This window comes from Geospiza fortis, unplaced genomic scaffold (assembly GCF_000277835.1).
Source record: "Geospiza fortis unplaced genomic scaffold, GeoFor_1.0 scaffold16, whole genome shotgun sequence".
Taxonomy (NCBI): Eukaryota; Metazoa; Chordata; class Aves; order Passeriformes; family Thraupidae; genus Geospiza; species Geospiza fortis.
Genome location: NW_005054302.1, coordinates 5,841,792 through 5,869,521, shown reverse-complemented (window position 1 = coordinate 5,869,521; position 27,730 = coordinate 5,841,792). Strand labels below are relative to the sequence as shown.

The 27,730-nt window shown below is 40.3% G+C and overlaps 1 protein-coding gene across 4 annotated transcripts in view; it reads left to right on the top strand.

Moving 5' to 3' along the window:
- Nucleotides 1-26,562, top strand: part of GRIA4 (glutamate ionotropic receptor AMPA type subunit 4) — a 216,891-nt gene extending 190,329 nt beyond the window's left edge. The window contains exons 14-16 of one of the 4 annotated variants that reach the window (XM_005417712.2): nucleotides 16,362-16,476; nucleotides 18,716-18,850; nucleotides 25,424-26,562. In XM_005417712.2, coding sequence (XP_005417769.1) covers nucleotides 16,362-16,476; nucleotides 18,716-18,850; nucleotides 25,424-25,588 — 415 coding nt within the window. In that variant the 3' untranslated portion in view covers nucleotides 25,589-26,562. Of the gene's footprint in view, nucleotides 1-9,316; nucleotides 9,432-16,361; nucleotides 16,477-18,715; nucleotides 18,964-25,423 lie in introns of all 4 variants that reach the window. The other 3 variants (XM_005417713.2, XM_031065981.1, XM_031065982.1) reach the window with 3 other exon arrangements.
- Nucleotides 26,563-27,730: the final 1,168 nt, after the last annotated feature.

Sequence of the window (27,730 nt, the reverse complement as noted above, 5' to 3'; positions counted from 1 at the left end):
GAAGGACAGCATGAGGCATGATAGATCTTCACTGCTGTGACCCTCACCTCAAGCTGCTGCTCCCTGCTTTCAGCAGTGCCTATCCAACACAGATGGAGCCTATGCCTGGTGCTGAACCACCTGCTGTGCTTTGCCGTGGAGCCCCGACCCATCTGTGCCAATACTGTCATTTTCTTTCAGCTGGGGGGACCCTAAACTTAGGAGTTACTGGAGAGGCACGTGAAACAGTGTCCAAACATCTTGCTGCAACAAAACTATGAATTGATATCTGCTTCGCCTAAGGCATAAAAAGCAAAAAGCTTTCTACTAGCCATGACAGAGGTGAAAGCATTATGTATTGGTGGGGGAGAGAGATGCACTTATACATGCTCACTTTACATATATCAATTTTTAAAATATTACTGTGAATCCTTTCCACAATTTCAACTATGTAAAAATCATTAGTCAGATTTGCTAATTTTTCTGAGGTGAAAGAGAGTTTTGAGGTTCTTGGCAGTGGGCTAAGCTTATCCTGAGAGTGGTTCCTGCAGCATGGAGACAGTGCTACACTGGTGCTCAGACACTTTTGAAAAATATCACTCAAGTGAGGGATTTGTTGAGGGTGGTGAGACACTGGCACATGTTACCCAGCATTGTTGTGGATACTCCATCCCTGGAAGTGTTCAAGGCTGGATTGGATGGGGCTTTGAGCAGCCTGGTCTAGTGGAAGGTATTCCTGCCCGTGGCAGGGGAGTTGGAACTAGATGATCTTTAAGGTCCCTTCCAATCCAAACTATTCTATGTCTGTATGATTCTACACCTTTAAAACATGTATTCTGACTTGCAGGTGTTGGACTCCAGCAGCCTATTCACATAATCCTGCATATGCTGGAACCAGCAAGAAAAATTGTGCTTAAAAAAAAATGCACTGCTCAATGACAACAGGATTAGGTAGTTGTTAGCAAAAATTAAAATAGCTCAGAGTTGGGAGAAACTAGCATTTCTGCTGCTGCTAAGGACTGTGTACTGAACCAATATGAACAGTTTCTCTAGGGACAATTTTATGTGCTTTTTATTTACATCAAATCTTTGTGTAAAACAGAGAAACAAGCTGAATTGCAATCCCAGGTCAACTGCTGTTGTTTTTACACAGGGAAAATATATATTTGATTGCTTGTGCCAAGAAGTGTTTGCATACTGTAATTGGAATATCTTGCTGCAAAACAGCTTTCAATCTATATAAATATTTTAAACTACAGTCATCAGACCTCTAGCTGGTGTAAATTGTCAGAACCTCTTTGAATTCAAAGTAGCTGTGGCAATTTTTAGCAGCAGTGGGTCTCCCATTAATTGGAACTCCTGCTGATCCTCAAGGTGTCAGTTTGGCTCATATTTGTTTACAAAGCTCAGCTCGAGGAACTAAACATGTACTATACTTAGGATATACATAGAAGCTGTAAATACTCACTGCCCCTGGAAATTAACCATCTTATTTGGACATCTAAATGAAAAGTGCTAAACTTATTTTAATTAGCCACAATTGAAAAGTATCTGAGCACTGCTGTAAATTTCCCATCTCTAAATAGACAGGAATAAACATACATTCTTGTAAAAAATACTTTATTCTTATTGTTTGACTAATATTTTGATACATTTTTCTGTAAGAGGTGTTTTAAGTGCAGTAGGACAGGGGATTTTAAAATAATGTTTTTAAAAGGCTTCAGCTTCTAATGCAGCACATAACCTGCCCAGAGCTTTTTTGCAACCAAGTCAGTTCTTCAGGGCAGGGGTATGTGAATTTTGCAAGATAGAATTCAGGAGGTAGTCACTGTTCTGGTGGGTCCTGAGCTGGATCTGAGCATTCTGCTGAGATGGCTGATCATGTCCTTTCTTTGATAAGCATGAATATAGAAATGGAGGACCTTAGCAGAAAAGCCTGAGAGACCCACTGGAGAAGAGGTAGTGTATTATGAAGACTCACAACAAGAATACTAGCAGTTCTTTATTTAATATAAATGCTGGCCAAGTTGTGACAGCAAGTGCCAAGGATTCTATTTTGTGTGAACTAACATGTGAAAATGTTTTGATGACTCCTGTGCTTCAGTATTTGAATACAGTTTTTTTTTCATACAAGTAACATGACAGCATGCAAACCTTTATAAATCCCAGTAAAAATATTTCCCCTGTAAGGTCTTAAATGGGTTTAAGAGGACATGCTTTTAAAGCAAGCCTTTTGTCTTTAAAGTTTAGATCATTTTTCTTGTAAAAATGTTCATGCATTAGCTCTTCTTTTTAATATTTATGTTATTGATCTTTCAAGCCTTCTGAGTGATGTAAGCTTTGGCTACATCTTCCTCGTTAACAGAGTGCTTGTTTCATTCCTAATTTATTAAACATATTCAGCAGTGCCATGCAGCTTTACACTTAATTTCTCTTGATGAATTGTCAAACACCCTTAAACCGCACTGCATTTGTGTCGTGTTACAATCTGCCATCAGTGCTTTTCAAAACAGGGATAAAATGAACAGCTCAAAAGATGTGCAGGTCTTAATTTTTTGCTTGGTAAGGTTGCATTTTAATTTTTCCTGTTAAAAATTATTTGAATGGATGATATACATAAGCTATAAAAATGCACCCACTTGTGTTTTGCTAAGCACATTTAAGACAGATCCTCAGCTGCATGCAGGAAGTGCTAGGCTGGGGGGTGAGGAGAGGCTCCAGGCAGCTGTGGCCTCCTCTTCCCAAGCCACTCGGGCTGGATACAGATTAGATCATGAGAGAATAACTGAATTCACATCACTGAAATAAGGTCACTGACCTTGGCTTCACCAAGCACCCTCTCTGCCTTGTCCTGTGGGAGGAAGCCCTCCAGCCTGCTCCAGGAGTGCCCAGGGGCCAGTCTGCATGATGGCTGCACCAGCTGCAGGGTAGCTGCAGGGAAGGACATCCACAGTGCAAGGAAGAAAATGAGCTTGGGGTTGCTTGAGACACATCATCACTTGCCAACACTGGCTGTGATACTGCAGTCCCAGGAAAGTTTTTCCCTTTAGTGGTGATGCATCACCACATCTGTGGTTTTACTTCCCATGTTTGCTGATCCCCCGCTTCTTTACAGGCAGCAGTTATATGTTGGAGTACATGTGCAACAATCTTATAGGACAACGTGGTCATATATTTTATCCTAATAGAAAGGAAACCTCTGTACTTCGCCAGTTGGTCCATACCTCACATATGGCCCTCCTCTGGAGCTTTGCTCATATAACATTCAGTATTCCTTGTTGAACTTTGTTATATGTTCAGATAGCCTCAGGTTAACCAGAGATGCCATCTCTCTGCACCACGTGACTTCTAAGTGACTGAGTGTTTCTGAGACTTTGAAATCCCTTGTGGGAATGATTTGTGAAAAGCCTTTTGGAAGGTTGGGGTCTCTGCTCTGCTTTTGCCTCCTCAGCTGCAGCGGTGGCCCCAGCATTTCTGGGACGATGGGCTGTTCAGTATGGCTGCAATTTAAACAAGGCTCTTCTCGTGTCTGTAGGGTCTCATTAGTGAGTCACGTTATTTTTGCGCATCTTGCTCGTTCATTATTGCAAGTGAACAACATCCCCAGCTCTAGCAGTGAAACAACAGTGCCGCTGTCTGTGATGACAACTGCAGAACTGTGCTAAGGATCTGCCCAGGATGCAGGGAAGTATTTTTGCTATCTAACACGCCAGTTACACAGAATTTATGAGACTAAGTGCAGGAAAGGGATTCAGGAAAATGTCAAAGCTGTTTAAATAGCTAAGACATTTAAGTTTTCCTGGCAAAGCTCTACTGGCTGCTAAAATATTGTTATTAAATGCCTACAGCAGAGATCCTGCTTTAGTTGTAATGAGTACTTTAGGTACCTGTCTGTGCCTTTGTGCCAGTATTCAGTATTTAGTATTCAAAAGTGGATATTCTGAGACTGTACTTCATGGAAGCAGTCTCCATGAACCAGGCCAAGGCTGAGTCCTTGGAATTGCATTTGGGAATGAAGCTGAAAGGTGCAGATGGGTGGTGCTTTCTACCCATCCTGTGAACCATGGTGCATACAGATATTTTGGGAACTGAATTACTTAAATGAAAAGCAGCTGTGGCTGAGAGTATTCATATTTGTATACAAGTGTACATACATCTGGATACATATTCAGCCTAACTAGGCTGGAGAGAGCCTTTTCTATGTGTTGTGTGTATTCAAGCTCTGGACATTAGTTGATCTTACTGAGCAGAATGCATTTCCTGTTTTACTTCCTGTTTTCTAAGGAGTGATGAGTTCCTGTACTGAAATTGATGTTGAAAATGTTGCAATAGGCAAAATTTTGTGTCCCTTTTCATGATGTACTGCTATGACTGTCTCAGATTTCCAGCAGTGCTTGTGATGTTGGCCATGATGGTCCCTCTCCTGGACCTCTATCTCATTCCCTTGTGGTGCAGGAACCTTTGTGTGTCTTTATCAGCTGTGGAAATGCCCCTCCTGTGGTTGAGCATGTACATGAGCTGGGTACCACAGTGGGGTGCACCATGGTGTTCAGGTCATTTGTTGCATGCCTCCCTCACTGCTTCTTGCAGACTGAAGTCCAACAGATGGGTCAACTGCTAACCATTGATGTGATCCAAACTCCCTGGAAGTCAAAGCAAACCTCTCTGCTGGCTTCCCTGGGCTTTGGGCAAACACCCTGCTTCAATTCTTTTGGGCAACAAATGAGGTATCTGTTTGGAATCATTGATGTTATTTTGCAAGGGGCTGGGTAGTCCCCTTGTCATCTGTCTGTGCAGTTTCATCTTTTGATAACTGTATAAGGTGTATCTACAGCACAGATGGGCTCTTCTGAAAAAAAAGAAGGGATACTTATTAATGTATTAAACTTCTTACTGCTGTTTATTTATAAGGAGATGGACAGTGATTTTAAATGAGTGAAAATTATTTCATTTTCATTACATTTTTCATACTGTAATTCTAAAGACTCGTTTAAAATACCTGTGATAGATGCATTGAAATCACTGTCCATGCACCCAAGTACTTGTGAAGTGAGGGCTGCAGTTTGTCTGATCTGCCTTGACTACTGCATGTGAAGACTCTGTTTTCTTCAGAGTAATGGAAGAGGCAGGACTGTGCAGTGACACCAAGGCTTAAGAGTCAAATATTAAAGCCCTTGCCTGCTCTCTGCTATTAGACCCTGACTCTTGCAAAGATGTCAGTTCCTTTATTGAGGAATACATTGTCTTTAGTGGGAGTTTGGACTAAGTGTGCTATTGCGGATACAGTCCTACTTTTTAAGATGAAAGAAAAGTTTCTGCCATGGAGACTCAGGTTTTCTATGGCAGAATAAAGCACTGTCTAGGATGAGTGTGGGTGATCTAGCCTGGCTCTGAGGTCTGGGTATATAATTTTAAATGCAGTCACCATTGCACGTTTTAGGCTCTCAGTTATAACCTACCTGGGAGGTACAGCAGTGTTGAGCAAAGGTTCTCTGTGTTTTGCTGACCAGAGGGAAATTATTTATTTCCACATGTTGAGGTGGACCTGGATAACAAAGCAACAGAGAAAGCAGTGTGAAACTAACCTGGTTTTACATGGCCTACTAGACGTGATGAGGACAACAATGTGTTACAGTTATAAACAATACAGTTTAATTTCAGAGTGATGATTGCAGCTTAAATCCACATTTACTTCTTCATCCTTTTTATTTTCATTTCTCTATTGTGCTGTGAAACTGTCTATGGATATGGCTAATAACCCAGCTAAATAACCCTCTCATGAATGGGTTTCATTCGTTTATTTATTACTCTAGGATTACTATCAACCAGCTGCAGCCTCTCTAAATGACTGTGGGAAAATTTTCCTTGATAATCTTTAATGCTGTGAAAGATAAATTTAAACATTTGGCAAGTGAGAAAGCTCTTTCCCTTCAACATGAAAATCAAACATGAAAACTTATGTTAGTTGTCAAAGACATCTCCTGGTTGTCTTTAATTCAACTTGGAATATCCAAGTGAAAGGTGTAAGTAGACTAACTTGAAAAAGAAGCTGTAAATTATCAAGTAACATCTTCACCCAAAATAAGATAAAGATTGAAAAGAAAAACTCCTTCTAAGGATATTAGCATAAGGACTTTGTCTAATTTGGTGAGCTTTAATGTTCATACTTGAGAGACTACAGCTCAGAGGAAATAGTTTGAAGATGCTTTTTTCAGATAGACAGATTGATAGGGCTTCCCATCTGCTTTAAAATCAGACTGAGATTAAGTGGCTTGTTGAATTGAGAGTTAGTGATATTTCTTGAGATACATTTCATTTTTCATGGGAGTGATCAATCCTGCCTGCATCTGTAGAACTGTCAAAGCAGCTGCTTGTGTTATTGCTGCCCACTGTGACAATTCAACATAGCAACATTAAATTAGACCTTGGTTTGGATCCTGTTGAAGCGAGAAGGAGTTTTGACATTGACTTTGTAGACAGCAGGCTCCAGATATATATCTAAGCAATTTTCAGAATAAGTAATGTTGTTCAGTGACAAAGAAATGTGTTTCCAGGATCATCTTTCATCTATGGACCAGTCCCCATGTCCTTAAAAAGGTAACATTTCTATTTAGTGTACTGGAAATCTCTCTGTTAAGTGGCAAGGCTGGACACACAGTTACCTTTCTGAAGGGGGCAAACAGACTGAAAGCAGACGCTTTGTAATGAAAAGCTGAGTATGAAAAATCTGTAGTAAATATGACTGATTCAAAAGCAATTGCTTCCAAGAACAAAAGGGACAAATGAACAATTTAATTCCAATTTTGCAATTGCTTCTCTCCCTCTGGAGTGTGAACCATAATTAGAGCACTTACACAAAATCACATTTGTTAGCCTGGCTGCTAAATTTCCCTTAAAGATTTATCCACCAAGAGCAGTCTGTTATCACTCCCACTACAGCCTGCAGTTCTCACTTTCACTTTCAGGGACAGACAAGCAATTACTTTATCTCTGTTGAAAATCTCATGTAAGTCTAACTGCAGTGAAGTTAAGGAACATCAGATCTACACACAAGTAGTTTCCAAATTTCATGACCAGCCAGCAAGGACCTGTCTTTCATTCAGGAGGAGCTTTATGAAAACTTTTACCAGAAGAGAGTAAAAGTTTGCCCTGAAGCTGACATTTGTCCCACAGATGGACCAGAGTAGTAAAGGACTCTCCATAAGCTATGAAGTACCATTATCTGTACCTGGCTGCCAGGAAGATGCCTCTCTTAATAAGAGAAAAATTTACATTCTAAGACCAGAAAGGACCCCCAGAGATGAGAGATCAGCCACCTCTAGAGAGGCTGAAACACAAACCCAGTGTCTTCTAGTGCCATACGATTTGATAGAGCCCTGCTGCCAGAGGATCTCTTCCTGGCCCTTCTCCAAGTGCTTTGAAGGTGTTGCATCCTCTTGTTGTTGAAGTGAGAATGTTATTGACAATCATAGTTCTTGTCATATCCCACTTAGTCCTGACAGACAGATCTTGAGAGCATTAAACAAATTCAGAGAGAGAAACTCCATCTTTCTCAACCCCATATCATCTCCAAAGAGCAGTAGGTAAGCTACTGACACCTCTCAAATACTTTGGAGATGAACTGTGCCACTGCTCCACATGCCCCTGCAGAGCCACACGAGAGCCTGGGCAGACACCCATCAGAGGGAGTGTACATTTCTCATAGGCGTGGATGCACTAGGAACCTCTGGACATAAACATAGGAAGATACAATTTTACTGATACTGATCTAGTTGTGTATCATTAGGGTATGTGACTCTTTAGGGTCTTAATAATACAGATAGGAAGCTGTACACTTAAACAAGGGCAAAGTTTCCTTTGGCGATGATGAAGGCTGCATAAATACTTTGGCAGATTAGTTAACAACTGATTTTAAAATGCTATATAGTGGCTGTAGTCACTATCATAAATCCAAATACCTTACATTCAGGTCTGTATGGTGTCTGTACTGTCTAACTGCTGCCATCTAGTCCTGATGCTCTGGACACCTAAAGGGAAATCTCTGAGCACAGAAGAAACTGCATCCTAGGACCAGCTGTGTCCTAATTCGTAGCTGAATTTCAGTACAATTCCAGCAACCTTGAATTCCTACAGAAGCAGTGGTTCTGTGCTTTAACCTTCATGTTGGCAGTGCCCCTCTGCCTGCACAGATCCAAAGTCTCTCTCATCTGAAAAAAAAGCATTTAAACATGATATGGAGGACACCAGGCCCACAGAATCCCTTTCAGTCTGTTGTGCCCATGCCACTGTGTTGCTAGCAAAGCAGGATTTGTCTTTCATGCAGTGGTAGCATAACATGGATAAACTCTCCAGACAAAAGTTCTCAGGATGTCCAAAAAAATCTCCTTGTATCTCAGGCCCTCAGGATGTCCAAAAAACCTTCTTTCTCTCAGCACTTAACTAACTGGCTGGCTTTTCTCTTCCAGCAGTGCTTGAACTTCAGTTTGGCTACACTGTTCCCAGGTTTCTCCAGTGCAGACACCCTTCATCACCACCTTCTTCCTCCATTCCTCAGGTGCTCTTTGGGCTGGGACACAGGGTGCTCTCCCAGAAGAGCAGGGCAGTCCCTAGAGTCATGGCACTGAGCTAGACCCCAGGTCCTGCCTTTCAGCTAAACCTCTAATGTGCAAAGGGAGCGGGATTCTAGAGCCTGCATCCCATATGCCCAGATGTGCCAGCAGCAGGGCTTCAGACAGACAGACAGACAGACCTCTGGGCACTTTTGTACAGTGCTTTCTTTTGACTGGCTCTGGACAGTGTGTGAGCTGTTCATCCTCCTCAGCTCTTCCTCCCACAGCCTGTTTCTGGAGCCCTAATCCGTAGCTCATGCAGGATCAGTCTGAAGTGCTGCATGTCAGAACTGTAGTGACACAGCGACTGGCAGCATCTAGCACAGGCAGGCTGGATCTTGCCTCTTTAGTACATGGGGATACATTTTCTCATCTGCTTGAAAAAACAGCCTGGGCCCACACTTTAAATGTAGATTCAAATAAATCTGTGTAAATCGTTTTTAATTCCAGGCTGAGTTTTATCATCCTTTTGCAAAAATAGTTTGGGTTGGTTGATAGAATTTTTGCATTAAAATCCAAGCTGTTCTGCAAATCGTTTCTAGAACTGGAAACACATTTTTCACATTTGGAAGTAACCACAATTATTTGTGCTGCCAAGGGCTTTGAAATATGGAAATGAGAGGTTTATTTAGTGTGTGGATCAAGCTTATGAACAGCTTCAGTCCTCATTCCTTCTAACATCTTAACAGCTGTGCAGTTTCTTACAAAATATGTTTTATCGTTTCAAGAAATGCTGTTAACCTGGCAGTATTAAAACTGAATGAGCAAGGCCTCTTGGACAAATTGAAAAACAAATGGTGGTACGACAAAGGAGAATGTGGCAGCGGGGGAGGTGACTCCAAGGTTAGCCTCAATGTCACCAAAAGCGGGTAAACAGTATGTGAAGTAATTGGTGCATCTGCTGGGGTCTCACCTGCCACCAAACAGCTTCACCAGTAGCACAGCACTGCTGGTTCTGCAGCTGAAACCGAGGTGTATGCAATTACTGTCAAAGCAAAAATATTTGCATTTGTTTAAGCATCCCAAGGGCAACTCATAAATGGTCTCTGGGGTGAGATCTATCACCAGTTTTCAGAAACATGCATCTTCTGAAATTGTGGTGAGCCTTTTCCATGCTTGTTAAATACCTTCAGAAGCCTGCTCACCAGCTAAGACTTTTTTCCTATTATATGGTACTACTAAAAATATTTTTCAGTGACATTAGAAGAAAAGGGGAAAAAAAATCAGTGTGACTATCTCTAATGTATGGTCCAGGCTCAGGGATCCATTGTTGACACAAACAATACTGGTACAAATTACAATTTTCACAAGTCCCCAAAATAGGAAGCCAAATTTCAGATAAAATATCTTCATACTGACATTTTCTGATATCTTTCCAACAAACTGAAATCCACGGTGGTTCCCTAGGCATAATTTGCCAGAATTTATTGGACAGGAATTTTAGGCTGCATGCTAGGCTGAGGTGTTAACAGCTTCATATTCTTGCTGCATTCCCCTATCTTCCATATGGCCAGTACCAGTTCTTCCTTGCTGCCTCACAGCTTCATTTGAGAAACTGCCTGGTGCTGAAAAGAAGCAAAAATGTGGAAGACGATGAAGTGGGGGAAAATTGAGGTATTAAAAATACCCCTTCTGTTCCAGGCAGCATGTAATAATATTTATTTATGTGCTTGTGTGTGAACAATATATTAGAGAATGCTTCACAGGTAGTTGTGCAGGCACAGAACTAGTCAGATACAGATGATTAAATCTGACTGATTTGTCATCACAGTTTATGTAGCTTTCTTTACAGTTGCCTACATATATTTTTTCTTACTATTTCCTCTCCCTCTTTAGTCCTTCTGCTCTTTTGTGCTGTGTCCTGGCCTCAGGGACCATCCCTTGGGCTGTTCTGCACTCACCCAGAACTGGTCTCCTAATCCTCTTCACTTTGCCTGCAATCCTGCTGCTCTACCTATTTTTCCCCACACCGCTCTGCTTGCCAGCAGTCACAGTTTCAAAAATGGTCTCTATTTTCTCTTCCAAAATGTTCAGATATATTAGACCCAATAGCACTTACCTCTACTCAAGCCTGAGCTTTTGCATTACTGGGGGAGGAGTATTTATTTATTTATTTATTTATTTTTAATATCACAGGCAGAGGATAAAATCAATAAAATACTTAAATTTTCTTAGAATATCCTCCTCATAAACCTGCAGTGGTTGCAAAGTGACATAAAAGTTAGATAGCAAACTAAGGATGCTTTTTAACTTACTTTCCCTAATTACCAGCCACAGGTGCTGGGAGTCATGAAGCAGGGAAAAGAGAGCAGCTCATGGTGGAGGGACACACAGGGCTTCACCAGGGAAATGTCTGGAAGTGCTGAAGGAGCAAGTTTGGTGTGGTAGAAAGCGACAGAAAAAGGAGCTGGGGGGGGAAAAGTAGAAAAGAAAGGCGAGGAGTGTGGTTCATGGAGAAACAGAGGAGCTGTGAATGCAAGAGGAAGGAAGGAACACATTGCCAGTGGAAACAAGCAGTAGTTGACACAGACAGTTCAGGATACAGTAGACAGTGTGGTGGGTAGGACAGTGTTAGCAAAGGATGGAGAACATGATGGAGCTCAGCCTGTGGTTCTGGGACTATACACAGCCTGCCATAAGCCTTTATCTGGCCTTGGGCCTGTTTCTTGCCACAGTTTTTCCCAGGCACAGCTGGGTGAGTAGGCAGTACCAGTGGTCCTGGGAAGCTCCAGGTCTATCATGTGCCCACACTGCCCACGTTTGGTGGAACCAGGCACATCGTGCAGGTGAGCAGGCATCCCACGCTTCTCAAAGTCTGCATTGCAGCAGCATCTGATCCTGGGTTATAAACTACAGCCAGGCTGATTCCCCAAAGGGAAACTTAGCCATTTATCATCTGCACAATTCATTTCCTTCCTCAGAAACACTCTTGATCAATTGAAGTCAAAACCCTTTCTACTGAATTAATGGAGCTCTATGTATTTTATTTATTTTCTGCTAGCAAATTATCATTACTGGAATAACCAGGACACCATGCATTACCTTTGTAAACATGATAACTACCAACAAGTCCTGAGCTAAGTTCTTACCTTCTTAAGAAGGTTAAGAATACTTCTTTTATTGTACAAATTTAAAAAGAAGCCTTTTTTAGCAGCTCCAGTTTAAATTGCAGGGCTTTGTCACCTCATGAATGAGAAAAAGAAACTCCTCTTCTCTTGAAAGAAATACAGTACCTGAAGCTTAACTGATAACTGTGCTGTTACTATTTGAGATTCATTATTCAGAATATGAGAGTGTAGAGCCACAATATCCTTTCATGATAGTACAGAGGACCACAGAAATGAGGGAGCTTCCAGAGAGTTCAGCTGTTCTCCACAGGTTTGTATTGCTGTGTAAAACAGGATGGCTCTACCTCCACTCTCTGCTGTTAAGAGGTCACCTCTAGCCTCCCCACTTACTGTTCCCTTTAAGGGACAATCTTCCAAAATTCAGAAAGGCAGTTCAGAAAGCTGCCCTGTGTGAGCCACCTGTGGTTTAGTGATCTGATTAATTAGTTCATGATTGAAGATAAAAGTGAGTTTTTCAAGTCATTTGAGTGTTTTGGAAAGTATTACCTCAGATCCTAACTGTATGCCACCATCTCATGTGGTGCACAGGCAGGTACTGAAACAGTTTCTGCCACTTTGCTCCATTGTTTGTATAAAGTGTGAGTGGACAGAAGCTGTGCTCATGGAGGTTCTTTCCAGTCTCTGCTGGCAGCCCACAGGAGAACACAGTGGCCCATGTTTTTTTTCAGTCAGCTATGAGTCTGACCTTACACTTAATGGCTCAGCCATGAGTGGGTAATGAAAATGCTCCTAAAATATACCCATGATTGCATTTTTAAAATCCTTGTCTGTCAGAATTCTATATTTGTTTCAGAATCACTTAGTATTATGATTTAAATGTTATAATTGCCCATTTGTTGTCCTGAACACAGCTAGCTCAGAACTTCATTAATACCATTTTAAAGCACTCTGATTTTGCTGATGTTGCTGGCTCAAGATCCAGCCTGAGGCTCTTGAAAAATGGCCCTTCCAACAGCAAGTGATTGATGACAGGATAGGAGGAAATGAGTAAGAAGCCCAGAGAGGAGGCAGAAGGGCTGAGAACATGATGAAAATTGGGAAACCAGTGTCCCTGTGCCCAGGTCAGGCTGTGCCAACGCTGACTTTGGCACATGGGTGAAGAGCAGGGTCTCCTGTGTTGTCACACAGCAGTTTCCCTCTATGGCTATGTGGGGCAAATTTTTCTCCATAGATAAAGGGTAATTTTAGTTACTATTTCTCATATATTATCTTTACATGAACTTGAGACAGTTGGATCCTCTTTATATACAACAACAGAGATTCCCCACAGCTGTACACTGGAAAAAACCTACGCTGATTTTCACAAACTGTGCCAGTTTACTCTAGCTGAAGATTTAGCCCGACATTAGTAATTCAGGAATCACAAAGCAATTGAACAAGACCCAAATCTATAGTCATTTTCCACTGCCATATTAAGAATACAATACTGAACTTAATAGGAAATTTAATTTTAAATGCTGAATTTATCCCCTGTATGTGACTTCAGTACATTCCTCTTGTTCACATACAGCAAACCATACAATTTTTTTTGTTGTTTCTGTCCCCCTTAATATCAGTGGGACTATTCACCAACTGATTGTGTAAGCAACCTATTAACAGGTTGTAGTCTCCGAGTTTGTGACTGACATGGTCAAAATAAGTTACTAGCCCTGAGAGCCAAGGTGATCTGGACATGCATCTCCCTGTTGAAAATCTCCTACTGAAAATGAAACAAAGAAACAAAATAAAGACCTAAAATACATTAAAATTCACAACACCTGCAATTACTTACTCTGATGGCAAAGTATATATGCTGTGACTCTTAAAAACATAAGCAAAATGTTCCCCTTAGTCTGGGCTTCTTATATTGGACCATGTGCATTTCCCATCACAGCTGACTGATTTAAATTAGGACAGAAATCCTGTTTTGAAGGTGTAAAACATTTTAAAATATTGTAATATATAATTTTAAGTTTTTTCTCAGATTGCTTCTCCCTCATCACAGCTGGGACTGTCTGAGGGCAGATGTAAAGGAAATGTCACAGAGCCTTGTTAAGGCAGGCAAGAAGGAGAGGGCCCAAGGACAGGCTTTCTTGAGCTTCAGCAGGGCCTGCATTCAGGAAGTTTTCCACCAAAATTCACGGAGAGGAGAAACAAGGGCCTGGCATCAGTCACATCACTGCTGCATCCCAGTGGAAATGGGAACTTCCTCTGCTGACCATTGCCATTGAAATCGCTTAGAAACTGAGGACAGCGTGGCAATTTAAAGTGTGAAATTGATTGTTTTTCCCAAAGGAAAACCTGAGAGCTTCCTTACAGAGACAATGCAGAAAGGATGACATTAAAGGAACTACAGTTGGAAAAAAGAAAATATCCCTAGCCTGTTTCAGGCTTGAAATGCCTAAAATGTTAGTGCTGGAAAAAAAAAAAAGGCAGCACAAGACATGGAGGCATCTGCTTTCTAACTTGTTCCCACCTTGCTGGTGGCCTTGATAGTTCATATCTATTCCTAGTTATCAGTTTGATCAGTTTAATCTGCAACAACTCCATAGGCTTCTGATTTTCCAATGGACAACAGTACCTGTATGTCCCCTTACCTTTGTCATAACCAGCCCTGTTCCCCTGACAGAATTCAGGAGCATGGGGATGTGGCTCCCTGCCAGTGCATGACATGTTACAGATGATGGCTATTCAAATAATATTAATTATTTTGTGCTTGTACTAGAAGCCAGCGGAGGATCATGTTGACAGGCAACTTGCCAGCACCCCAAGCCCACTCATTTCACAGCTGTGGGACTCTTATGTTCCACTGTCAACCTGCATAGCATGCTGCCAGACGCCTTAAGGCAAAATTTAAGTTTGAATACTGGAAAAGAGCAAAAAATGGGCATTTTTGTTTCTAGAAGCAGAGTATTGCATATGAATTAAATGTGTGGGATTTGGAAAGTGGATGAAGGTTTTCCTTTACTTAGAGTAATCACTTGAGAGTTCCTGGGAAATCCTCTCACCCAACTGTGGCTGTCAAAAATTTCTCCAAGGCACCAAGGCTTCCTCAGTAGTAAATGAAGAGACAGGCATCTCATCACCCTTTGTTAATATTGGTAGCAAGGCCCACCATTTGCAGGTACTTACCTTTTCTCATTAACTGCAGGGAGGTCTGGACAGACAGACAAAGCTTGGGGCATAATTTAGGGGTGCAAATATTGAGGTGAGGTGAATTCCCCCATTTTAGGTACATATAGAAAGAGTAATTAGAATGTATGAAGAGGCAGGGTCCCTAGAGCTAAGAATAGCATACAAGGCTCAGAAGCTGTTACTTGTGTATCAAATAGCTATATACAAACCTGCACAAATATATTAATACATAAGCATTTGGGGATTTCCAGTTAAACCAGTTATAGAGTGCAGTAAGTCCCTTTCCTCTCCAATGCAAACTATTTTAGTAGGTTCAGTTACACTATACTAATTATTGTTTGCACTGGTTATTTATTTATTAAGCCTTGAATCCATAAGTTAATGTTTAAGTAATGAATGAATTATGGCATATTATGGGAGATAAATTTTCCCATAGAAATCTGCTGGCACACACAGGATCATGTCATTTAACATCACCAGAAGGCTATCTATCACATGCCATTTCTGTTTATCTCCCTGCTTCTCTGATATATATTGTATTTGCATGCACACCTGCACATAAATAGATATCCATATGCCTACCACATAATTCCATTAAGAACTGGGCAACGATTTGAAGTGGAAAGTACGTAAAATAAGTCTGTTAATAATTTAATACGTTTTTAAAACATAGTGATAAATCTGCATGAAGTGGGGCATTACCATAATATCCTAAGATTATTCAATGAGTTTAAGCAACTTCACTGTAAACCTATAGCATTTCATGATTCTGAAGCAATGGATTAGGTTTCATTTCAATATTAAACTCTGTTACATCACCCACAGTAAATACCACCAGTAAAAATAGCTATTCCAAATAGAAATTTATCACCAGCCTGGGACCCTTGAAATATTGGCATGAATATGTGAGATTTAAGGAAAAACTTTGAATTTTAAAATAATGTTGAAATGGGAAATTAAAATGGAAGACTCACTGTCCTTCTTAGCCGTGGATAAGGGGATCTTAGCAGCTTTTTCCCCAAGTTATTTGCATGCAGACCTCCTATTACAGAGCTGTGCCAGATGTTTATGGGCAGCACACTGCAGGAAGCATCTTCTTTTCTTGCCAGGATAATTTTGAGGGCAGTAAATGAAATACCTATGGCCAAATCATATTATTAGTTTGTATGCATCCAAACTAAAAATAGATTGAAAGCAAGAAACACAAATAACGTTCCTTAAGTCGCATATACAGTTGTCTTACATATATCTCTGAAGGGTGTGTTGTTAATGGGTGTAAGCCAATAGTTTTGGGTTCACAGTAATTGCATACTATTTATTTACAAATCTTCCCCAGCAGTATGTGCCTGTTACCTAAAGCGATGGAGCAGGTCCCGGTCTTATGTCTGTCTCTAAACCTGGGCCAACAGTACATGACATAGCACCCACTGTGGCCTCTGCTCTGTCACTTTGCAATGCGATTCTATGTAGTTTTACTTGAATAACATAAAATAACATATATAATGTTATTTATGTTATTTTCCACGTGAAGAACTCCTGTAAACCTTGCCGTTTTGAAACTCAGTGAGGCAGGCGTCTTAGACAAGCTGAAAAACAAATGGTGGTACGATAAAGGTGAATGTGGACCCAAGGACTCTGGAAGTAAGGTCAGTCGCTACAGTTCGGGACCTAACTATCGTGTTCACAAAGCAGTAGAGGAAGTAATAAACAAAATGACATAGAAATAAAATAAGCAACTGTAGACACAGAATTAATCAACTTTGGCCCATCTTGATGGCAGTCATGCTTTAATTTAAGGAAGCACTATTGCATTTTAAAGTCTTCAGTAATACAAATCACCAAACATCATCCCACATATTCAGAGCATCTCTAGATGAAATACAAAGCAGGTCTTTGGGTTTGGAAGAGGCAGCCTGGATTTGTTGTTTCCTTCCTGCCTAGAGGGTATGGACTTTTCCCATTGACTGCTTAGGAAATGTTCTTCACACCTTCTTTAGGAGCTGGCCTACCTCAGCAGTTTTCTGAGAAGAAGAAATGCTAGCAAGAAGGATTACCTTCCATTGCTGGCCAAGAAGGTGGTGTCTTGCGCATTTGGGGATGTTCCTGGCTCCTCAAGGGCCAAGGAAAACTTAACTTGAGCTTTGAAGTGAAAGGCTTCAGCAATTAATAGTTTCTACAGTTTCCAGTGTTTATCTGACTCCATACCCAAACAGGAATCCTGGGAGCTCCAGAGAGCTGACAGCTCCTTCTCTTTATGGGGATAGACCCAGAACCAGGTGTTTTCTGATGGCTGGGAAACACCACAGTCAGTGCCAGCCCTGTATTTGAGGAGTCTGACATTTCTTCACATTACCGACTCCATGCCAGCCTCTGCAGCCACAGCTAAAAGGAAAGAATGACAGGCACTGACTGCTTGCTGCCTGCATGTCTCGAGACTTACCTTGATAAAATTAGTGTGGGAAAGAAGCCTTCAACACATTTCACTTTTTCTCGCAAGTGCTTTGAAAAAAAAGGAGTGAAAACCATTTAAGAGGATGACAAAGTATCTGTAAATAACAGCTGAGAAAGCCTCAACCCACCACCTACATTAGGGCAGGTCTTTCTCAGTCCTGCCTCCTCCTTGTTTGCCAGCACCATGTTAGCAATTGCCACCAGAGGGACAGTCATCTCCAAGATACTTAGGCTCTTCCTAGCCAACTAAAAAGGCATAGACAAAACAGAACCCAGCTATAAGCCCCAATCACCTCTGTACATCCATGGGAACCTTTACTGTGCTAATCTACTGATTACACAATGAATAGTGCCTCTTTAAATTAAACATCCAAAATTTTTGCAGTCTACATAAGTTAAAATTTCATAGAGATTAAAATCAGAATTTAAATACTCTCCTTACTTTAGCTAAAGATTATATAGTCTGCATAAGAATAAAGCTTCATAAGTATTTTAAGGCACACGATGTAGCATATGAAGTCAATCCTGAGAGAGTTCCTTGAGAACTATGCTGAAAAAGCACATGGATTTCGAGTCCAAAAAATGTGATTCATAACTAAGCAGTGAAGTACAGAGAAATATAGAATAGTTATTTACTACAATACACCCAAGAAGGTGATTGTAAAATGATGAATATTTAATACTTTGCTAAAGAAAATCCTTACTTTTATCTAAATTATGAAAAATGTGTTAAATTGCATAAATTGATATTTAGAAGTATACTGTTACTGAGCTTAGTCGTCCATGGGCATGTTCCAGAACTGTATCCATAGTAAAATAAAAACAAAATACAATAATAGGTAAGAGGCAAATATATCACAATGTGTGTGGTACAGTGTGCACTTTCAAAGGAAGTGTTTGTTCAAAGAAAGAACATAAGCCTCACATGTTATTTTTGTCTGTCATTTAAGTATCAGAAGCTCAGTCTGGATCTTTTAAATTAACAGCAATGTCTATCACAAGTACAATTACTGGTTTTTGTAAAGATCAAGCAGAGTCTTGTCTGATATAAAATGGATTTCTGGATTCCCAGGCTTCTGAAGAGCTTTACATAAATGCAGTTTCATATCAGTGCTGAAATGTCCCCTAAATAGAGCTAGACATGTCATTGTTTAATTCTCCATGTAATGGAGGTAATGCTTTGAAGTAAGCAAGCAATGACATCCTGATATGTTGGCAATATACTTAGAATAATTTTTTTATGCCAACCAGTAAAACTAGTTGTTTAAAATATATTTTATAGATCCAGATAGGTCAAATTTTGCTAAAGTATGTAAACAACTGTCATTAAATTTCAGCTAAACTTTACTTGTCTATTTCTAACATTTTAATGTGTGTTTTGTGCTTCTTGGGATCCATTTTCCAGGGTTAACTGTGTCACTTCTGTTTTCCCAGGACAAGACGAGTGCCTTGAGTCTCAGCAACGTTGCTGGAGTCTTCTACATTCTGGTTGGAGGCTTGGGCTTGGCAATGCTGGTGGCTTTGATAGAGTTCTGTTACAAGTCCAGGGCAGAGGCGAAACGAATGAAGGTGGCAAAGAGTGCACAGACTTTTAACCCAACTTCCTCGCAGAATACCCAGAATTTAGCAACTTATAGAGAAGGTTACAACGTATATGGAACCGAAAGTATTAAAATTTAGGGGTAGGACTTAGGGCCTACTACAGCGAGTGGGTGATGCATCTTGTAACGCAGTGTTGTGACATGTCTGTCTAGTGGTGCTTGCTTCTGAACAGAGCTTTATATTTTGGAAAACTTCAGTGCAAAATGGTTCAGTTCTTTTGGCTGCAGATGTACAGTACATTATTCTATGTTGCTAATAGACATCTGCATTGCAAGGAATTTCTAACATGAAAAATACATTTTGAACAATTCAAAGTTGTCAAATCAGTTGAGAGATGACAACTATTTTAAATAAGAAGGTATATATCCAGAGGGCCAGTTTTTAAGTACTTGATTGGAAAGTCTGTTTTCCAAAAGGTTTGCACTGTATTAGTAACAAATTGCTGCAAGCCTGTATTATTCAATGTTGGCCCTATCTGTAACCAAGATTTAGGATAGGCAACATCACTGAACCATAGTTAACCTAATGAAAGAAAAGGCACTGGTTCAAGAAGTCTAAATGTTGTTTTACCCTCTCTCCCTCCTCCCTTCCCTGTGCCTTCACCTCCCTTTGATACATGTTTTATGCTAATTGTGTGGCTTTTTTTTTTTTCCCTCCCCGCAATATTCTGCTTCAGGTCAACTTTTGCCCACTACAATAGTCACAGAGTCACTAACCAGTGGATAGACCTTGATTATCATCCTCAGCTTTCAGTAACAAACCCCCTTACCTAGGTCAAGACTAGTGTATTTTAGACATTCATGCAGTGATTTTTGAGGCTGAAGCGCTGATGCTGCCGAGCTGCATCCTGCACAGCTCCCCTGAGTAGGTGTGCAGGGATGGTTTACTAATGTACTTGCTCTCATCCGTACAGTGAGCATCTTGCCAACTAATCATTAGACAAATCAACTCCATGACCTTTGGAAATGGCACACAGCAGCAAATTGAGCTTCTAAATATAACTTTTACGTAGCTCCCAAGCTATGCTGGCTGCTGTATAAGTGAACGTGCAGCTAGCACCCTACCCTCCTACCCTGTCAAGCTAGAGCTCCCTTGCCCTTGCAAACAGCAAGCCACGTGTCTCCTATGTTAACTACTATCTACAGCTACATTTTCCTGAGCCATCCCTATACAGTGGAAGTAAAAACCACAAATTTAGGGAAACAAGATGAATAATATAATACTTATGTTGCCACTTAGAAAAAAAAATCTTGTAGGAAACAACTGGAGATGCACTTATTATTTTTTATTTATTATTTGTATAGCGCTGGAGTAGACGGCGCTGTACAGTAGGTGAAATGTGCCAGACACACAACAGGTCCCTGTCCCGAGGAACTTACAGCCTAAAGGCACAGCCCGTTCAGTACCGCACCATTCAGTACAGAGCAAACACAGAGTGAGCAGAGAATGCTGTGTGAGCATGGTAGCTGGAGCGCTGCGAGGAATAGGTGGGTTCTCGGGCCGCGAGGGAGGGGGCTGGCCGGGAAACTGTCCCCTACACACTCTTCTCTGGGCTTTTCTTTTCTTCCTTGTTCTAAAAACAGTCATGACCCTGGGTATATTCTAATTGCAGCAGAGCTGCCAATTTCCCCATGTTAAAAAAAAAAAAAAAAAAAAGTGTTAGCTACGCACTTTGTCCACTAGAGAAAATGTGAGGCACACTATGTGCCAAGGGGACTTCAAGAGTATAGACCATTGTTCATTACTGTGAACTGCAACACAGGACTTCCAGATGCTAATATTAATCTCCCAAGTCCACTCCCTTCTGGCAGTAATAAGGGTCTTAAAAAGAAATAATCCTGTGCACGTCATTGTGCCAAATGCAAGTGAAGGGTGCTTTTTTCCTTTGAATTCTTTAGTGATGTTCTCACAACTGAGAGTGTCCCCAGGCTGGTGTAAAAGTAAGAATCCCAGAAAACATATTCCTTATCAAGTTTACCGAGTGCAATGCATTCAAAATACAGTCTTAAAAAAAGCAAACAAAAAAATTAAGCTTTCTTTCAAATACTGACCTGACCCCAATTGGCTGAGCGTGCTAAACATGGCATGACTTGAAAATCCCCACAGTTGCCACCCAGCTCTGTTATTTCATTGCAACAGACACTGATTGTACTTGCAGAATTTTTTTAGTCTTAGTGTTTTCTTGTAATGAAAAAATAGAGCTGAGTTCTGTATTTAAAGAAAAGATCATAAGTACCTTACTCTAAAATCTGGATTTCTGTGGGACTTGTTGTATCACAAAGATTAATTCTTACTGGATAAAATATACTTTAAACAGTACAAAAAAAGATACAAAAATGTTGCATTTTATTTTACTGAAAATTCATTTTGGGTCAGTCAAAACTTCTGATAATTAACATTTTAGGGCACAGACTTCTAAAATTCACAAAAAAATCACTATGATTTTGAACAAATATTTACAGACTTCTGAAATTCTTCTTTCTGCTTATTTGGCATAATATTTATATGAAATTGAGAAATTTCAAGTGAACTTCTTCTAAAAATGTTTGTAGTGGTATTTGGGAGACTGCCAAGGCCCAGTCATCCTCTCCTGGCCACACTGGCACGAGAGGTGCCTGTGTGCCACACTGCACAGGGGGACTATGCCATCTGTTCATGCACATGCTAGTCATAAACCCCTGTTTAGCTGGCAGCATTACAGAGCCCACGATGATGGCTGCACATATTTCTGTAGAAATATGTCTGTCTTACACATTTTGAAAACTTTGATATGTTTATTTTTTGGTTTTTTTTTATCCAAGGAGTAAAGCGATAATATTGGAACTAAAACTCGCTAATATGGAAAGATGCCTGGTGGTTCTAACCTGCATGAGTAACCAACACATCTGACTTTTTAACCTAACATCAAATAGTTTTAATGGTATATGTTTTAAACTAATATAAAATAGCTTAAATAACCCTCCTGAAAATTAATATTCATTACTCTGATTTTTATTTTAGTTTTGTACAGTTAAACATGAGCTATCTGAGGGAAATTCACCCTGCCTGCAAGGCAGCAGAAAATGAAAATGAAGGGCTAGTCTGTATGTGTGGACTGGCCTATATCATAATGGATTAGTTTATATGTGTGGGATAAAGACATTCAGAAGCACTGGCAGGCAGTTGCATCTGCTGAAAGGAGGGAAGAAAGTTTTGCTTTAAGGAGGGAACAATCCTTTCCTCCTCCTCCAGGCAGCAGTTTTTCCATTAGTATTAAGCCCTTAGTGTGCAAGTAGAGCTGATAGTGAGAGCAGAGAGGAGCTTAACATCCTTCTGTCTATCTGCTCTAAGGCAAAGCCCTGCTGAGTTCCTCACCCCAAACCCACAGGCTTTTGAAGGGGTTGTTCCAGTATCCAGCCAGCCTCCACCACCACCTCTCCATGGCCTTCTCAGTGGGCCATGAAGCTCAGGAACCAGCTTCCAGCTCAGCTGCCTTCTCTTGCTCTTCCATCCCATGCTGTTGTTTATAACTAATGAATGAAACTAATTGCAAAACAACAAAAAGCAATGGAAAACATCACTATTACAATTAACTACAAAAAAAGGTGAAGTGCTACAGGATGGCTCAGTAAGTGTGTAATGTACTTATTTTGACTTGTATATTCCAATTTCATAGTCAAGAGAGAAAGATACATTAAAAGTTCATCTTAGATATTTGTGCCAAAGCCACCTCCATGTGACCCAAGTACTAGAGGAGCCTGAACAACAAAAGAACCCACACAGGCTAGGATATTTGTATTACACAGACTGCGGATATCATTTTCCAAAATTCCCATTTCCCCTCTAGGAACAGAGCAGTCAGTGTTTTCACATAATTAATTTCACAACTAGTCTAATAAAAACTAATGACAAATTTATAAATACATTATCAGTATTAACCTTATACACTTACTGAAAGGAGACTTTCACGGTTTGCGTAATATTCACAGTAAATACCAAGGCTTTTCCCTCTTATCCCAGCCACTCCTGAAACTGTTTCTGCATCTAGGCCATAAATCTGAAGTTGTAGCAGCACAGTCAAGCAGACTACTAGCCTGGCTTGTTACCTATAGCATAGTTTAGAATACAGAGCAGACACCTACCTGGTTACTTGGCTTTATGGCACTGTCCCAAGTACAAGTTTGACCTGCTCCTCCTGGCTTTGTAAGTGTTTGAGTTGTCCTGTGGTGTGTTGCTGAGCTGTTGTTAGTCTTGCACTGAGGGCAATAGTTATTTCCTCGCAGCTTTTCTGTTCTTCTGCAGAAGGCTGCTGAGAAAGTGTTGTTCTCTTTTTTTTTAATCTTTTTTGTTTCTCCCAGATCCCTTTTATTGTCTTTTTGTCCTGAGTGTGTTGTCAATGGCCAGAAAATTATTTAGACTGAGCTAGCACAGTTATATAGAGCTTGTGTATCCCATGCAAATCTGAGTGCTCTGACTCAGATTTCGCAGTGGGAAGCTCTGAATGGCCATGAACAGATAGCTGATGGATGTGCTGGAGAGACTCCGGTAGTTATGACCTTCTGGGAAATTTAACCCATCTGGAGCAAGCTGTCCCTTTTCCACCCTAGTTTGCTTTCTAATCTGGTTTGGACTCTCATCCCTCTCCCAGACTAAAGCACCTTTAGTTTTTTTCTTGCCATTGACCAGAACATGTTCTCTGCACGTCTGCAGTTACCAGTATCCATTTGCAGTGGGACTCAGGACATGCACCATGTGGATCTGTACCACACTGCATTGTGTCTGTGCTTTGCAAATGCAGAGGTTCTTATTTGCAGCTGGGAAGTAGTTGAAGTTCTTGGTAATGTATAGGCCCAGTTCCCCACTTCCTCATCACCTCTGCCACACTTTTTGTATCTGGGTGTTGTTTTAGATCAAGATATGTTTGGTAACAGTCCCTGTAGCAAAGTACAGTGGGAAAGATTTCAAAGGATGTCCTTTACCAAAGCCAAGGTTTTCCAGCATAAGGGGAATGCCACAATGTCCTCTGTAAGCTGAGGCCTTTTCCTGAATTTGGGTGCTTTTGAGGGCTGAAGTGTTTAGGGTAATTGGTTTGAAAAGCTGCTTTTAAATCCAAGCTCTGACTGTGCCACAAAGAGCTGCTGTAATTTTGACAACTTTTTGAAGCAGCTACTGATAACAATGCAATATTAGACTGGTGCATTTCCTCAGAAGTGCACCAGAAGCAGTGGAAATGTTTGGGAGTTTTAAGGGCTCTTCCTCATCCCTATATGCTCATATATAAAATAAAGTCCACATATCAAACAGCAGCTCAGGATTTCAGTGCTACCTCAGAAGGAGAAACTGGGCTCAGAGGGATAAAGTTCAAAATGTAGAGATTAGTAAAAAAGCAAACAAAATGACTTTATGATGTTTGTTATTCTTTTGCTCCTATGTGAATGCTCCTATCTCCCTTTCTTCCCAATTAGTATTTCAGATTGCATCCCTGCATTTACATAGCTTCTCCTGACTAGAAATCAGATTTCCCCACTAATTAATATCTTAACATGGTTATCTCTGAAATCTCTTTTAATGTACTATAGTTTGGATGCTTTGTTGAATTTTTTTACCTTAGACACTTACCCTAATTTTAGTAAGCTGGAAATCATTTACTTTAAACTAGTCATCTTGTCTTTTTTTTTATAATCACTTGAGAGAGCCCTATTGGATTTTTGTATTTAGCTACTGATTTTTTGATGACTAAAGTTAGATGGCATAACTTATAAATCCTTTAACAAATCCAGATTTTTTGCTTGAGTAATTTAGTCCCTAAACAACATATTTTTTTCTGATTTAGCTGAAACTGAAGATTTTTAAGGAACAAAAATTTAAACCTTCCTATGTGAAATTTGTACATAATGTAGAAAACTGTATAAAACTGCATTTTCTCTCAATAAATTACATTTTCTTTGAAAGTTATCACCTTCTCTAATTGTAGGAAAATATATATATATGTAAGGAATTTGAAGGCAGTTCTCAGATTTCCTGATACTAAATATTTCCATTGTGAAAATAAGTAATAATTTCTTTAGATTTGAATGACAGAATAGCCAGATAGCTGGTAAAGTTATTGCAATTTATAAAAATTTTTCAGTAGTTATATTTAATCCTGACATTCCTAGTTGAAGATCAAAGCCTATAAACATCTTTGCATGACTTCATTCACAGATGCTAATGCTTTCAGGTTCCGAAAGGTCTTCTCACTGTATTTAAATCTAGCTTGAAGCAGTTTAGATGAAGGTATTACCTCTTCAGTTAATTTCTTTATCAAATTCAGATTTTTTATTTAAATCAGTAGCAATTTATTGTAATGAAATTGATCCTCAGAATTGCTAGTCTTTTTTCCCCAGTAGACTTAAGTGCTATGTATTATATTTATGATGATTACTATTTCTATATTTAACGTTAACATGAAAAAATGCAGATGTCTAAAATTTAATATTTTGGTGTTTGCTGTGTCCTGGTTGGTCAAAGGACAGAAACATTATAACACTCTCCTCTCTTCTGCTTTTTCTTCAAACCCAGCTTACCTTTTCTGAAGCCATAAGAAACAAAGCCAGATTATCCATCACAGGGAGCGTGGGAGAGAACGGACGCGTGTTGACTCCCGACTGCCCGAAGGCCGTGCACACCGGAACTGCAATTAGACAAAGTTCAGGATTGGCTGTAATTGCATCGGACCTACCATAAAAACCAAAAAATTAATTGAGTGCCTTAATCAAACTGTGTTGGTGACTGATGGGAACACAGCACAGACTGTAACGACATGGGAGTGTCATTGATGAACTAATAATTTGGCTGAGAAAGGGAAGTACGTCCAAATGCGCCAGACATCATCAGCAACAATGTGTGCATGAGCTCAGCTCGGAAACCCAAACTCAGATTTTATATCAGGAAAATTCATAATTTAGTTTTGTTGGGGGGAGGGGGCTGGGAAGGGTGTATTAACAGCAACAAATTTCACTTGAGTGGACTTAAAACTAATAAGACTTGCCAATTTAGCGCATTAAACTGTGAAGAACATGCTCAGAAAGGACACCATTTTGGTCTTTGTCTTGACAGAGAGAAAAATAGCTATAGAAGTCAATGAACATGCTAACCTGTGTCTCCAGAACATCAATATATACAATGGAAGAATACTCAGCTGTTCAGCTGTAGAAATGAATCACTAAACTGTGATAAAAAAATAATAAATATGTAAATCCTGTGAAAAAAAATAAAGAAATTATTTACATTTTCTTTGGAAAAAGAGAAATATTGAAACATGCTTGCTTTTTAACTGATGTAAATTCAGTAGAGGACAACACAATTCTTTTTTCTAACCATCTTAGGGAAAAATCATTGCAATAATTGATATAAAATGCCATCACTGTAATAAAATTCAGAGAATTTTTTTTTATAAAAGTTGTTGGTCATCCTCTTGTTTGCTGTTACCTTCATTCTGTTCCATCATTCCGTGTTCCACAGATTTGCATCTGTCTAATACAAGAAACAAAATGATAAAATGTTTAGAGTACTTCATCAGTCTGCAGTGTAGAATCAAAAGAGACTACGGGTCACTCATGTTACAGATATTATTTATAATCTTGTTCTGTGTAAGAAACTGTGGTTTTTGTACCCACCAAAAAGAATAAAACAACAATTGTTCTTATAATATTGACAGAGCTTGAGTTGTTTTCTGATCATTAGGGATGCCACCTGGAAAATAGAAAAGGGCCATTCATTTCTTACGACAGGATTCAGAATCTTGTCAGAGTCAGTCCGAGTCCCTGCACATTTCTAAAATGCTTTAAGGGACTTAAATAGGGAGGAGGGACTCTGAGCAGCTAAAGAATTGTCATGATTATTCATTAGGTATTTTAGTACTAGTCACTAAACAACTTCCTGAAGTATTAGGGAATCATTTAGTGATAGTGTTTGTCCTCTGGGTAGGTCAAGGAATGAGATGCCAGGGAGCAAGGAACTACAAATGACAGTCCTTGAGACTGATGTGATAGATGATAGTTGCAGCCTGCTTGGTGTCCAGGAGCCCCAGTTTTCATCCCCCAGGCTGTCAGTGGCATGCCTGGGAAAGACTAGCGGCCACATTTGAATAAAAGCCAGATGTGAACAGGAGCAGGCATGTCTGTAGGTGCAAAGTTACAGCCAGTCTGTTCTGTGATGGTCATTCTCCTTGGCCTCACAAGGCCTGGCAGTGGTATCCAGATGCAGAGTGTGGCCAGCAGAGTAACAGCCACATGCCAGAGCCCAGACTGCAAGTGAATTCAGACTTGCAGTAATCATAGCTCCTGAGTTTCCCAGGCCCATGACTGGCCATGTTCCAAAGGCTTACTTTTCCCCAGAGCCTGGTGCTGGTGCTTCTCTCAGCCCCCAGGGCTCTCCTGGGGAGGAAAACGGGCCCTGGGTGGAGCCCAAAGCTGCGCAGCAAGGACCAAGCCCGAGCTGCTGCCAAAACCAGCAACCAGACACTGCTGAGCTGATGCTCCTGCTGTCCAGCACAGACAGCCGCAGAGTGGCAAAGCAGGGCCCAGTTTCACTCCAGATATCAACAATATGAATACGAGTTTCTTGCCTCAAATGCTCTATAGGGACCCTTTATAGCTACTGGAGAGAAATAGAGAATAAGAATGAATGACTTCATCCTAAAGTAGACCTTAAAATATCAGACAGCTGAACCACAGCAACAAGAGCCTAAATCCTTCCACTAACCTCAACACAGGCTGATGGAGACTAGTTCTTAGAGTTTGACAGTGCAGCAAGCATGAAAATAAGGTGATGCTTGCCCCTCAGGCATAAAAACTACAGTGTGTGCAGGGTTCTTAGAGAAAAGAG